The sequence below is a fragment of the Stegodyphus dumicola genome, chromosome 6 (genome assembly GCF_044657685.1).
Source record: "Stegodyphus dumicola isolate Sdum_Otavi_A_Nest chromosome 6, ASM4465768v1".
Lineage (NCBI taxonomy): Eukaryota > Metazoa > Arthropoda > Arachnida > Araneae > Eresidae > Stegodyphus > Stegodyphus dumicola.
The window spans coordinates 178,566,579-178,580,044 of record NC_140773.1 but is presented as its reverse complement, the minus strand read 5'-3'; the positions used below and the strand labels follow the sequence as shown (position 1 = coordinate 178,580,044).

The window sequence follows — 13,466 nt, the reverse complement described above, 5'->3', positions numbered from 1 at the left end:
TTTGCCCTTGTGATTAAGTTTAATATGAACATCGATAAATCAATTTTTTGAGATTTCATAAAATATTTTCTGTCCGTAAAACCATAGCTAAACAGATATGTAAACAATTTGCATTTTATTTCCTTTCATTCCAACGCTCTTTAATTTAAAGAAAACTGTTACTTTATATTCTTACCGCGTAAAGAAACCGAAACTGAGTCTTCTTTGTGCAGTCAACTGCAACATGTTATCAGCAGTTTCATTTCACTTCCTCGATCAAGACATGTTGAATAACAGGTAGTTGAGTGAAACCTCAGAAGTGAAAAGATAAGCGCAATCGGCTGTTGCTGTGATAAATTTCTAGTTTAACGCTATTGTGCAGTTTTAGTACGTAGTAGGCAAACTGTGTCTGTGATTGTGTGGTTTTTAAGCATACAGTATGAGTCGAAGATTACAGACTGTTGCAGCTGTAACATGCATGAAATTGATGCTATTGATTTTTAATGTGATATTTTGGGTAATTATATAAATACTGTCAGAAATTTTTTCGCATAATGTGTTAGAAAACAGCTGCTCATTTGCCCTTTAAAAATTGTGAAAGTTTAATAACATATTGAATGATTCAGTATCTTTATTTTGCGTCTATTTTTTTCTTTAAACTGTAAGAGTTTATATTTTAGAGCAATGTTTGTTTAAATGCCGTAATTATTTAATAAACTACTGAAATTATAGAGAATGGAAACTTTCAAAAATTGAGCTATTCTTAGATGTATTTATGAATTTTGCTAATTATTATAATAATTTTTTAAATTTTAAAATCATGCTTTTATTGTGTATATTTTTTTCTTTAAATACAGTGCTAATAATTTGACTTATATTCTAGAATAGAATTTTATGACGTGTATATTTTACTTAAAACATTTCTGTGACCTAATTAATCTGGTCTTAAATGTAATTCTCCAAACCTATTGGATAAGAATTGAAATTCTTGTTTCATAAAGTAGAACGTAAAATATTTGATTATTTAAATCAAAATTTGTTTTCAAATTTTACTTTTTTGTATGCAGTCGGATGAAATCTGGGGAATTGCGTATGAACATAAGCAAATATTTTCCCTTCATAAACAGTGTAATGTTAATAGTGCTATACAAATAAAAAAATGAACTTATAATGAGATTTTAGAAAATGTAAAATGCTATTATTATTATTATTTTTTTAATGCTACAAAAATTAGAAAATTTATTTAGTAATCAGTAATCTTATATTTCAGATGGATAAAGGAATTAAAATTATACATTTAAAATTATAAGTATTTCTGTAATATGTTTTCGGTAAAAGTATAGTTTAGGGTACAACATGGCGATTTTTGGCGGTACATGGATGCCGATTTTGTGCAATTCTTAGACTCGTTATTTTGGCTTGCAAAGCGATGATTTTGGGGGCAAAAATCGCTGCTACACAAAGCCAAATTAACAAGACAAACAATTGCACAAACTCGGTATTCATGTACACATCGACTTATTTTCACTTTAAAAAAAATCCCCAAATTGCACAAAAATGGCATTGTGCACTTTTTTAACTTTATCCATATACACATCGACCTATTTTTACTTTAAAAAAAAATCCCAGAATTGCACAAACTTGCATTGCGCACTCCCTTTACTTTGTCCGTGTACATATATTTTCACTTAAAAAGTCAAAAGACCACCAAATTCTACAATATAGGCAAACAAAAAATATATAATCTCAATAAAATACATTTTAAACCAAACAATAAAATATCATAAAAAAGGAGAAACATGTTATACACTTAAACACTACCAAAAGCAAATATTCACTTACCATGATTTTTTAGTTTGCTTCGTACACCCAGAGCCACGTAAAAATCAAAATATCAATCATACTCAAATGACTTTTCTGCTAATCTTTGGAATAGGGTAACAGGTAGTTTGGCGACATTTTGGTAAGGCGATAAAGGTTAGTAGCTAGGACTTTAGCAGTGTACATGGATAAGTCAAGAGTGTGCGCAATGCCATTTTTGTGCAATTCTGGAATTTTTTTTGGTTGATCTTTACATTATGGTAACTTGGCGAAAATTTGGCAACCAACTCTCCTACAGCAACCCTCAATTTTTTTTCCCACGCCGCCATTTTGTCTTCACGAAGTAAAGACATGTTTCTTTTCTTTTTATCTACTGAACACTTCTTCCAACAATCTACTAGCCGAATTACACTTTATGCTAGAAATTTTATCAAACAAAACTGCTTAATCATGACAAATATTCACTGCAAAATTAGGAAAACTGCACAATACCATTCTCCTTACGCATTTTTCAAAATAACACATACACATAAACCATGTACACACCGACTTATTTTTACTTAAAAAAACATCCCAGAATTGCACAAAAATGGCATTGCGCACACTCTTCACTATATCCATGTACACTGCTTTTTTCTCATAAATTACAAAAATTTCACGAAAATACATGACAATTTTCTCAATCTTTAAACCCGGTAAAAAGAACATATATGAAATTACCTGATCGCGAAAAAGTATTTACCCTCTACAAATATGAACATTTCCACATATAAAATAAATAAAATATCCAAAAACTTTTACCTCTAAATCATCTATTACATTATACACGTCACCAACGAATTCATACCGCAAGCATTACAAATACTTAGTATCAAATATTTAAATTATTTCCATGCATATTTATTTCAACTTAAACGTATACCAAATTCCTACAAGCATAAAATTCACAAAATAACTAGCATTTCATTAAAATATCACTAAACCATGTACACGTCGACTTATTTTTACTTAAAAAAACATCCCAGAATTGCACAAAAATGGCATTGCGCACACTCTTCACTATATCCACGTACACTGCTTTTTTCTCATAAATTAGAAAAATTTCACAAAATACATGACAATTTTCTCAATCTTTAAACCCGGTAAAAAGAACATATATGAAATTACCTGATCGTGAAAAAGTATTTACCCTTTACAAATATCAACATTTCCACATATAAAATAAATAGAATATCTAAAAACTTTTACCTCTAAATCATCTATTACATTATACACGTCACCAACGAATTCATACCTCAAGCATTACAAATACTTAATATCAAATATTTAAATTATTTCCATGCACGTTTATTTCAACTTAAATGTATACCAAATTCCTACAAACATAAAATTCACAAAATAACTATCATTTCATTAAAATATAATTAAATTCAAAAACACTACTTAAAATATAAATGAGCACATACATTAAATTAATAAAAATTACCTTACAATCCTAATTACTTTAAACTAAATCATTGCTAATAACAATTTTCCCAATAATACCAAATTCCTTTCCACCTTACATTTACAACAATGCATAAAAATAATATCCTCAAATTATTAAAAATACTAACTTACCTAATCTTCTTCAGAATCTTGATTACGTGGCGGATACACTTTTCTTACTTCTGTTTCAGAATCTATAAAATCATACTTATCTTTCAAAGCAAGATACCAGGTAAAATAAATAACATAATAAAACATGTTTATTTCTCTCTCGCACAACCTTAAAAAACATTTATTACTATCCTTTTCAATACCACTAAATACCCATTTCGAATTCACTTTAGTTACGGCCATGGGATCCAAAAATTCACAAACACTATTTCACACAACACAGAATAAAACCAAATACAAAATTGCCAGATTTTTTCCCGATTAAAGAACAGTAATTCGTCCATTAATATCACATAACATATCCCATGATCTCTCATTTCCCTCACACAAAATAATGCGTAATCAGAACTGAATACTACTCACATTCTTAACAAAGTCTAACTAACCTAATCTTCTTCCGAATCTTCCTTACATGGTGGATACACTTTTATTATGGATTCAATAAAATTACTGAACGATTTTTTTTTCCGAATTTGATAGAATTTGATAAAAAAAAAATTCTCTTTATCACATCTACAATTCACTTTAGACAGCGCCATACAATCCCAAAATTATTCAACCCTACTTCACACAACACACAATGAAGCTTAATACAAAATAATATACATCCACAGATACTTGTCCAAATTTCCCCCTTTTCCGATTAAAGAACGGTAATTCGTCCATTAATATCACATGACATATCCCATGATCTCTCATTTCCCCCACACGAAATAATGCGTAATCGGAACTGAGTACTGCTCACATTATTACCAAAGTCCCAGGTAGTAACCTTTATCGCCTCCAAAATGTCGCCAAACTACCAGTTACCATATTGTAAAGATCAACCTTTTTTTTAAGTGAAAATAGGTCGACGTGTACATGGATGATACTGTGTATGCATAATTCTTAAAAATGCAGCAAGCAGTGGGCGATTCTGCACTTCTCCCAATTTTGCACCTAATCTTCGTCGTAATTAAGCATATTTGTTGCATAAAAGTTCTAGTATAAGTGTAATTCGGCTAGCAGATTGTTGGAAAAAAATGATGAGTAAAAAAAAAAAAAAAAAAAAAAAAAAAAAGCCTTTACTTCGTGAAAACAAAATGGCGTCCAAAACAAAACTAGCAGGTTGCTGTAGCGGGGTTGGTTGCCAAATTTTCGCCAAAAAATCGATAAGTTACCATAATCCGAAGATTAACCACTTTTTTCAAACCAGGTACTCTTTCTGATCGAACGCTTCACATAGTGACCATCTGAACCTTTCTTCCTCTAAACCCATTCAAATCTGTCTAAATGGTTTTTATGTTCGACTAGACACATATCCTTCCTGCATACAGGACACTTATAATGGCTACTAAGTAAACCTTCATTTACACAGCTATCAATTAAAGCTCTTTTTCCCTTTCACTTCAAATCGTACAGAAACTTCAAATTAATCTTACTACATTTGCCCATTCTACTGTCTAAAAAATCAAATGAACACACACCACAAAAACGCTTACAAAACATCCGACGATTCAAAATTTCTCTAATTCATGCATCCAATTACATCACAATAGGGTTTCCATAACATTCAACTACTCAGGCTACCATAAATGAAACAACTTGGCAATAAATCAAACAACAACTTTGCCATAATACAAGGTATACTTTAAGGTCAACTCTACCCATGTTTTCAAACATATATTGATGCTAAGATTATTTTGAAATTCTTAATAATTTAACCTTTAATTTTTCATTTGAGGAATTTTTGTGTCATTCCATTTTAGTAATTATTTAGAAATTCTGAAGTTCCACCCCCACTCTCCAAGCATTTTAAAAGAACATTTCTAGATTAATATTAAAGTATTGGCTAAAACGTTTAATTTATTAATAGTGTATTAAAATTATGATAATCCAAATAAATATGTTTCATGTTTTTTAAGACGTGATCAGAGTATGTATTGAAGGAATCGTGTTAAAAAATTTTCAGCTTACATTTATCAGAATGAAAGAAATTAAAGAGTAAATTTTTCTTGCATTTGTTAGATCACATCATAAATAGATGAAATCAGATTTAAATCTAAGTGACCAAGAAATTAACGATTTGTCTGCATGGGCCTTTCACGGTTATCCCCATGTGTTGTGGATAAGCGCCAGTTTCTCTCAGATGCTCTTAATGAAGGCATATCTCACCCTTTAGGCAAGTCCTAGCAAGCTGTAGGATGCTTAACCCTTTCTGTCATGCTACCTTTTAAAGTCGGAGTTAAAAAAAAAAAAAAAAAAAAAAAAAAAAAGGTAGGTGGTCTAATAAGGTCTACAGGAGTGCACAAGTAAAATATTGTGAAAATAGCACTTATCGTTTTAATTCTGTGGGTGTGCCCAAGTGGCACACTGATTGAATAGAGCTTTGAAAAGAGTGCTAAAACGAGCATTGTTGTCAATGAACTGACCGATGAGATGGCGGAGAAATAAAGAATACAGACTCTCAGTTGTCCTAGATTATTGGTGAGCCTGGTCTGGGCACACGTAGGGTTCGCCGTTTGATTTTAATTAAGATTTCAAGGTAAAAATTTAAAACTAATATAGAATAAGGAGATTAGCATACAGCCAAAATAATAACATAGAAATTTCTTTTCAAACAATTCCTCTTATACCCTAAAAAAATCTAGATTTCTTTGAAAAATGAGGGTCTTAAAAAATTAAACATGGCTAAAATACATTGACTGTTTTCTGTTGAGCTGCCATGTACTATAAACAAAGAAGGTTCAAAGTAACCTATAAATCCTTTTTCTGTGCGTACAGAAAGAAATTTTTAGGTGTGTCCAGACCAGACACACCGTGCCGCAAGGGTTAAAATGAACTAAATCAAACCTCATGATTGTGAATTTCATGACCTCGTATATCTGCTTCATAATATAGAAGTTTCCTGCTTTATAAGTATCGATGATTTTATCTTTCTTACTGAAGTGAAATCAAAATGAGTCATTATATCTGGCAAATGTTCTGTTGAAAAACTGGATACATAACTTTTCATGTTCTTGCTTGAATCTTTGCTTTATGGATTGGGGATTATAGGTATTTTCATGAAATGACCCCTTCCTTTAAATAACGTGAATTAAAATGCTGAGCAAATAAACAGTCATTACGTGTGATGAATAAAAACTTTTTACAAGTTATGGGTAATAGATTTCATTTGCAGTAAATGATAATATGGTTTATCTGTTTTATACTCATGAGCAAATGAAAAATCTGCTTAGTAACAATGTTTTCTATGTGCAAAATCAATTTCTTAGAGGTTATTCTGAAAGAGCATATACTTTAAGTCAGTGTTCTCAAACTCAGATTGCACATGGGCAGAATGCACAGTCTGAAAATAGCAGTTTTTTTTTTCTTTTTTTCTTTTTAACTTCCTTGTATGAAGCAAAGGAACTATTGTAATCATGAAAATTATGTATTACCATATTTCAAAGAAAATATAAATTTTGAGCATTCGGGGAATCCATTTGGATGATTTTGTGCATGACATTTTTATAGACCAACAGAATAAAAGACTTTTTTCCAAGAGAGATTGTAATATGGATTTAACCCTTTAACTGCTTAAGACGTGTTTAAACGTTTTTGGAGTTTCCTTTAAAAATGCTTAAGACGTGTTTACACGAATTTCAAATCACACGAAAAATGCTTGAGACGTGTATACACGAAGCCCAAATTTCGCGAGGATTGCTTAAGACGTGTTTAGACGATGCGATATGGTCTTCCTTCCCCTACCTTTCTGCAGGCGGCTGTGAGTTGACACAAAAGTCTTAATAGGGTGTGAAGTCTCTTTGAAAAGAACGCTTTACGGATGGGTCCTGAGAATGAAGTATCACTGTCAGACAGCAGGTGTGTGTTATCGTTTTCACGACTACAAGCTTGTAAATGAAGATAAATTGTTTTACAACAGTTTGCCTTGTGGTTATTTACGCAAATGAAAGTCAAGCAAAATCGCTCGTTGTTACTATACTTTACTGAAATTTAGAATGAACAGGAAAAAATAATAATTGTAACATAAGACGTACTTTTTAATAAATCATATATTATACAATTAAATATTTTATTTTAGCATTATAAGTTGATTACAATTTCTGATTCATCAAAAATAGGAAAAAATATAAAATGCTGCAAACATCTATCTTGTTTGCCCTCGTATTTCAAGTGCCGGTGTTTTTAATGGTATATTTTTCCATTTTACAGTTTGAAATAGAAAAACTGTGCTTTCAGCATGCCTGATTTTTATACTCGTATATGTGGCTGTGTGTTCCTTATAAAAGCGAACTGACATATAAAAATTTCTTGGATGTCGAAAGGAAGATATTCTACTCAAAAACTTCAATTGAATCGAATAAATTCATATGCCACAGGAATTTCTAGAAATATTTGTTTTTAAAAATTTTATTATTACAATTTGAAATACAAATTAGTTTTAAAATCTAGGGAAAAAATATGCATTTCTTGGAAATTTTTTGGAAAGAAATCTACCGGTATAAAATCGCTTAAAATTAATGGAGTATAAGTTAAGTAAAACAGTTAATGTATGAAAGGGTTACATATACTGCGCACAAAAATTAGTCGGAGGAACAATTAGCTAACGAATTAAATTAATTACATTAAAAGAATTTCGTTAGAAAATAACCTCTCCAAATGTCAGTGCTGATAGCAGCACTACGAATGAAAGTTATTAAATTCCTAACTTAATTAATCCGTTGGTACTCAATAATTGTGTCCTACCAGCGGCCAATCAGTAAACTTCACTGAACACTGGTAATTCGGTCTGAGGTTCGAATCCGCGAACGGGCTGGCTGCAAGGGCGTTTTCGTGATTTCCTCCACGTGTATACAAGCCAGTATCCCTTAGAAAGTCCTCCACAAAGGCATCCCTCCTCTTAGGCAGATAGCCCTTGAGGCTTTGCCGTAGTCACATAAAACCAAACCAAATTAAAAATCAATAACTATACGTTCGCGATTACTTTGCAAAGATTTTTTATAAAGTTACAACAAAAGCCCGCAGTGGCCTAGTAGAAACTGGCAGTTTGAATCGAGTTTAAATCCCGGCAAATGGGCTAGCTACATGGCAGTTTTCGTGGATTTTTGCCGCCTATATTTAACGCGAATATAAGCCAATCTCATTTAAAAAGTCCTTCACGAAGACGTGCTCTGACTACGACTCCTCGCTTGGGATTCCGTTTGGACTGTTAGATTAATGACAAAGTTCGCAAGGGGTGATCTGTTTAAGTAGGGTATGCTTTTTTGAAAGACCTTCTAAGGGAAACTATCTCGTACCGGTGTTACATATAGGTAAATTCACGAAAACGCAGATGTGGTGAGCCAGTTCCCAGGGGTTTCAATCCAGGTCAAACTACCAAATAGTCCTCGTGTATTTTGTCATGAGCTAAATAAAATAAAATACAATATCGCGAAAGTCACTTTATGCTATTGAAACCTTCATATTATACAGGCTATCATTTTGTGAGATTTTGATCATTTCCGTTACCCAAGCTAGCCCACAATGAAATACTGGTAGTTTTATCTGGTCTTCGAATCCCGCCGAAAGGGATGCTTTCGTGTCTTTCTTATGTGTAACATGTACACAAGCCTTCTTCCCTTAGAAAGTCCTCCGTGAAGGCATCCTTTCCCTTATGTAAGTAACTCTCGAGTGCTTTGCCATAATTAAATAAACCAAACGACTACAGCATAACATGCTTAAAGTATTTTGTACTTAAAAGTTTATGAAGCCCGTTAAATGAAGCCCACCAGCAGACGAGCGGTAAAGACGCTGAACACTAGTAGTTCGGCCCAAGGTTCGAATCCGCGAACGGGCTGGCTGCATGGGCGTTTCCGTGGTTTTCCCCTTGTGTAACGTTTATAGGAGCCAGTTTCCCTTAGAAAGTCCTCCACGAAGGCATTCCTCCCCTTAGGCAGATAGCCCTCGAGGCTTTGCCATAATTAAATAATACCAATACTAATGCTAATACCATTAAATGAAATATGCTGTTCCTTTTTTTTTTTCTTTGCTTTTATAGCAATGTTCTTGTTTTCAGAATATGAAATGTCAATGAAACATTTTTAATAATGTCTCATTCTGTTTCGTTTTTTGTTTAATAAAAAAATGAATTTAAGTAACAAATTTCTTATGTTTAGAAAAATTTTACCATCATCGAAATGAGTTGCTGTTGAAGTTCATTTTCTTACTAGCTCATATATTTGTAAAGAGAAAATTGTTTTGCGCGTTTTATCCTATAACTGAAAAGATCAAGAGAAATTTTTATAGGGAAATAAAGTTATTAATTTTAAATAAAAAATAAAGTTATTTGTAAATTAAATGTGTTTTGAGGTAAGAATAAAAATACGAGATATGCGATGAATTTAAAATAACGATGTATATAAAAAGGATTTTGCCGACACACATTCCCCGCGAAGTTTGCTAAAATTTTCGGTACTTACGTATTATCGCAACCAGGTTGGCGCGATTTGTAAGTTTGAGTAAAAAAGTATGAATAGAAAGAAAATGTACATTTATTAATTACAGATAATTTTTAATACAGTTTTTTTATATTATTTTGTTTTAAAATATAAAATAGCAGTTAAACCCTTCCGGTTTCGAATTTGAATAAGTTGCAGAATTATTTTTTCGGCGGAAATCTTTTGGCTATTGCTTTTAGCACTGATTGAAAACCGTCTTCACCATTAATGGCTTGAGCTTGGCGCCATATAAATTCGATAAGGTATGAGTCAAGATGATTACGGGCTGTTCCTCTCTGTTTTTTGTTGCGCCATTTGGCTGAGCCCCACATGCGCTCTACATGTTGTGTGTGAACGCCCGTGTTGGGATCCACAAAGTTATATTTGTGATTAACAGTTCCATGCAGAAATCAAGCATTTTCGAACTCACTTGTATTGTATCCTTTCCAGCAATCCGAATAAATGATGCTTCCTTCCTTGATATTTTCGCAAATTTTTTCCACGAGGGTAATGGCGCTTCTGTTAGGTACAGTAACCAAAAAAGTCTCTTTCTTTTATCGGCAAATTCCGCCGAAAACCCATTGTTGTGGTAGTACACGCCGAGTGTTATTTTTTCTTTTTACAAATAAATTCTTTTTACAAAACTACGTATAACATGTAAGGTTGCCGTAAGTAGGGTCGCCAAATTTGGCGATTTATGCGAATTTTGGCCTGGTTGCGTTAATACGTAAGTACCAAATTTTCTTTATGTAGAATTAATGCATATTCCATTTAGTATTTGAATTCAGTGATATAACACCTCACTTTATGAGTGTAATTATGTGTTATATCGAGATTTAGTTATGTCCGATACAAGCATTTTATTTTTGTTTTATAAATCTGGTTCGTTTACTACCACGGCGACTTGTCTATCCTTAGACAGACAGATCCCGTTTTCTTTGCCATATTCAAATAATCGGACAAAATTTGACAACAAAGGATAATAAATGCATATACCAAAATAAAATAAATTTAAACGCATATAACAAAAATAAAATAAATGCATATAACGTAAAAAGTGATATCACAACAAATTTTTTTAATTATTTTTAATACACTAATTCCTAAATTGCATTTTTTTCAAATTTTATTTCATTTTTATGTATGTATTAATGTATATTTTATATGTTCGAAAGTGCGATTGTTTAGTAAATTAAGACAAATTAGTAAATTAGGCATTAAATAAATCTTATTTGAAAATACATGCACTTAGGTGAGATTTTCGTAACTTGAAAAACGCAAAATAATCTCTAAGAAAATATAATAATATTTTACTTGATTCTGTGAAAAACAATTTAAATTAGCTTATTACTTTTTTTTTCTATATTAAAAACAACTTGATTTTTTAAAAAAATTTTGCTGTCAGACCGAAAGTATTTAGAAGTATAAGAGTGGTCTTTTTGAACACATGTTTCTGCGATATTTCTTTACAGACGTAGATCAACAGATAAGAGGCCAACCCTTGATGTAGGCATTGACTGATTTCACCACCAAAAGGCTTTTCCTCTAACATAGTGGACGTCACTTTTATCTTCTTTGTAATGTAGTATAACTAAACCCTTTGACCCTGTTTGTTCAAATAGCTTCTGAGAACCGTTCAATATAGACGCATTCAAATGTGTCGGAGCTTGAGTGACTGAAAGACTACTTCAAAATTGACTACTTTTCCCCAAAAGCTATTAGTCAGACACCAATAAAAATCTGTTGTCCATTTTTCTACTCTCTCTGTGAGTTCTTCAAATCCAGGAAAGGGTAATGCGTGCATTTCGGGCATGTGAGAAAAAAATTTCTATGCTTCATTTTGTATTGCTTGTATAGTGAAACATTTCAAAAAACAGCTTTATATGCAAAGTTTTTCTCTGATGAATGAACTCAGCTGAAAGCACGTTACTATCTTCTGTAAATCCCCCCCCCCCGAAAAAAAGGATGCTTTTTTAAGTGAATTAAATTCTTATTGTGCTCTTATTACATTTTTCTAAATTTTTATGTTCCCCTTTTCTTATAACACATGGTTTTTTCATTTTTCCTCATGTGAACGCAATACGAATTCTTTCCCTATAAACGTCCTTTACGAGACGCAACTCCTTTTAGGCATGTGATCTTCAAGTGCTGTGAACAATTCTAATCTAAATTTTTATGATATAAAATTTCATTTAAATTTATTCTACTGCCGCTTTTGTGTACATTATATTTATGAATACAAACCTACAGTGGATGGACAAAAATATGGAAACACCTTGTCAAATGCATGTTTGAAAAGAAAGATTGATTTTAATGAAATATGTAGGTGGCGCTTGCGTTTTTGACTACTGACGCCACCTATACAACTTCATAAATGTGCTAAACAGTTCAGTTGTTGTCGGAGTACTGTTATGTGAGGTTGTCATTGCATTATGTCAGAGTTAACAGATTTCGAACATGGGCAAATTGTTGGAGCACGTATGGTAGGTGCTTCCGTAAGCAAGGTAGCCGAGGTGTTTAGTGTTTCAACAGGTACTGTATCAAAGATTTATTCTGCATATTTGAAAAGCGGAAAAACATCATATGCTAAATCACAGCGCGGACGAAAGTGTGCCCTGAGTGATCGTGACAGACGATCATTAAGGGCAATTGTGACGAAAAATAAGAAGACCACAGCTGCAAAAGTTACTGCTGAAATGAATGTTGTGTTACCGAACCCTGTGAGTACCAAAACAATTAGAAGGGAGCTTCATAAACAGGGAATTGCTGGCCGTGCTGCAATTGAGAAGCCACTCATCAGTGATGCTAATGCACGTAACAGGAAAAGGTGGTGTTTAAGTCATAAAGCCTGGACTATAGAGCAGTGGAAGCGAGTAACATGGTCTGACGAGTCTTCTTTCACATTGTTTCCCACTTCTGGCCGAGTTTACGTCTGGAGAACGCCATCTCAAGCCTATAATATAGACTGCTTGTTGCCAAGAGTGAAACATGGCGGGGGTTCTGTTATGGTTTGGGCAGCCCTATCGTGGTTCTCTGCTAGCCATATGATAACTGTGTCGGGGCACATGACTGTCAAGATTTATGTGAACATTTTGGCCGATCAAGTTCATCCCATGGTACAAACTTTGTTCCCCGATGGTGATGGTGTCTTCCAAGACGACAAAGCCCCTGTTCACACAGCTCACATTGTCCAGGACTGGTTTTCTGAGCACGAGGATGAGTTGTCCCATCTCCCCTGGCCACCACAGTCACCAGACCTGAATATTATTGAACCTTTGTGGTATACATTGGAACGGAAAGTGCGTTCTCGTTATCCACCGCCAATATCGTTATCTGAACTTGCCACTGTTTTGCAGGAAGAATGGTATAATATTCCCTTGGCAAACATACAGGAACTGTATTTATCCATTCTGAGAGGACTGCAAGCTGTTTTGGATGCCAACGGGTTTCCTACACCATATTAAGCAAAGAAACATGTCTTTTTAAAAGTGTTTCCATATTTTTGTCCAACCCCTGTACGATTAATATTGAATACTATTGACATAATTA

The 13,466-nt window shown here is 33.0% G+C and overlaps 1 protein-coding gene across 1 annotated transcript in view; it reads left to right on the top strand.

The window, feature by feature from the left end:
• The first annotated feature begins 284 nt into the window (after positions 1-284).
• Positions 285-13,466, top strand: part of LOC118203676 (tetraspanin-6-like) — a 64,706-nt gene continuing 51,524 nt past the window's right edge. The window contains exon 1 of the mRNA XM_035375954.2: positions 285-496. Within this exon, the coding sequence (XP_035231845.1) occupies positions 419-496 (78 nt within the window). The 5' untranslated portion in view covers positions 285-418. The remainder of the gene's footprint in view (positions 497-13,466) is intronic.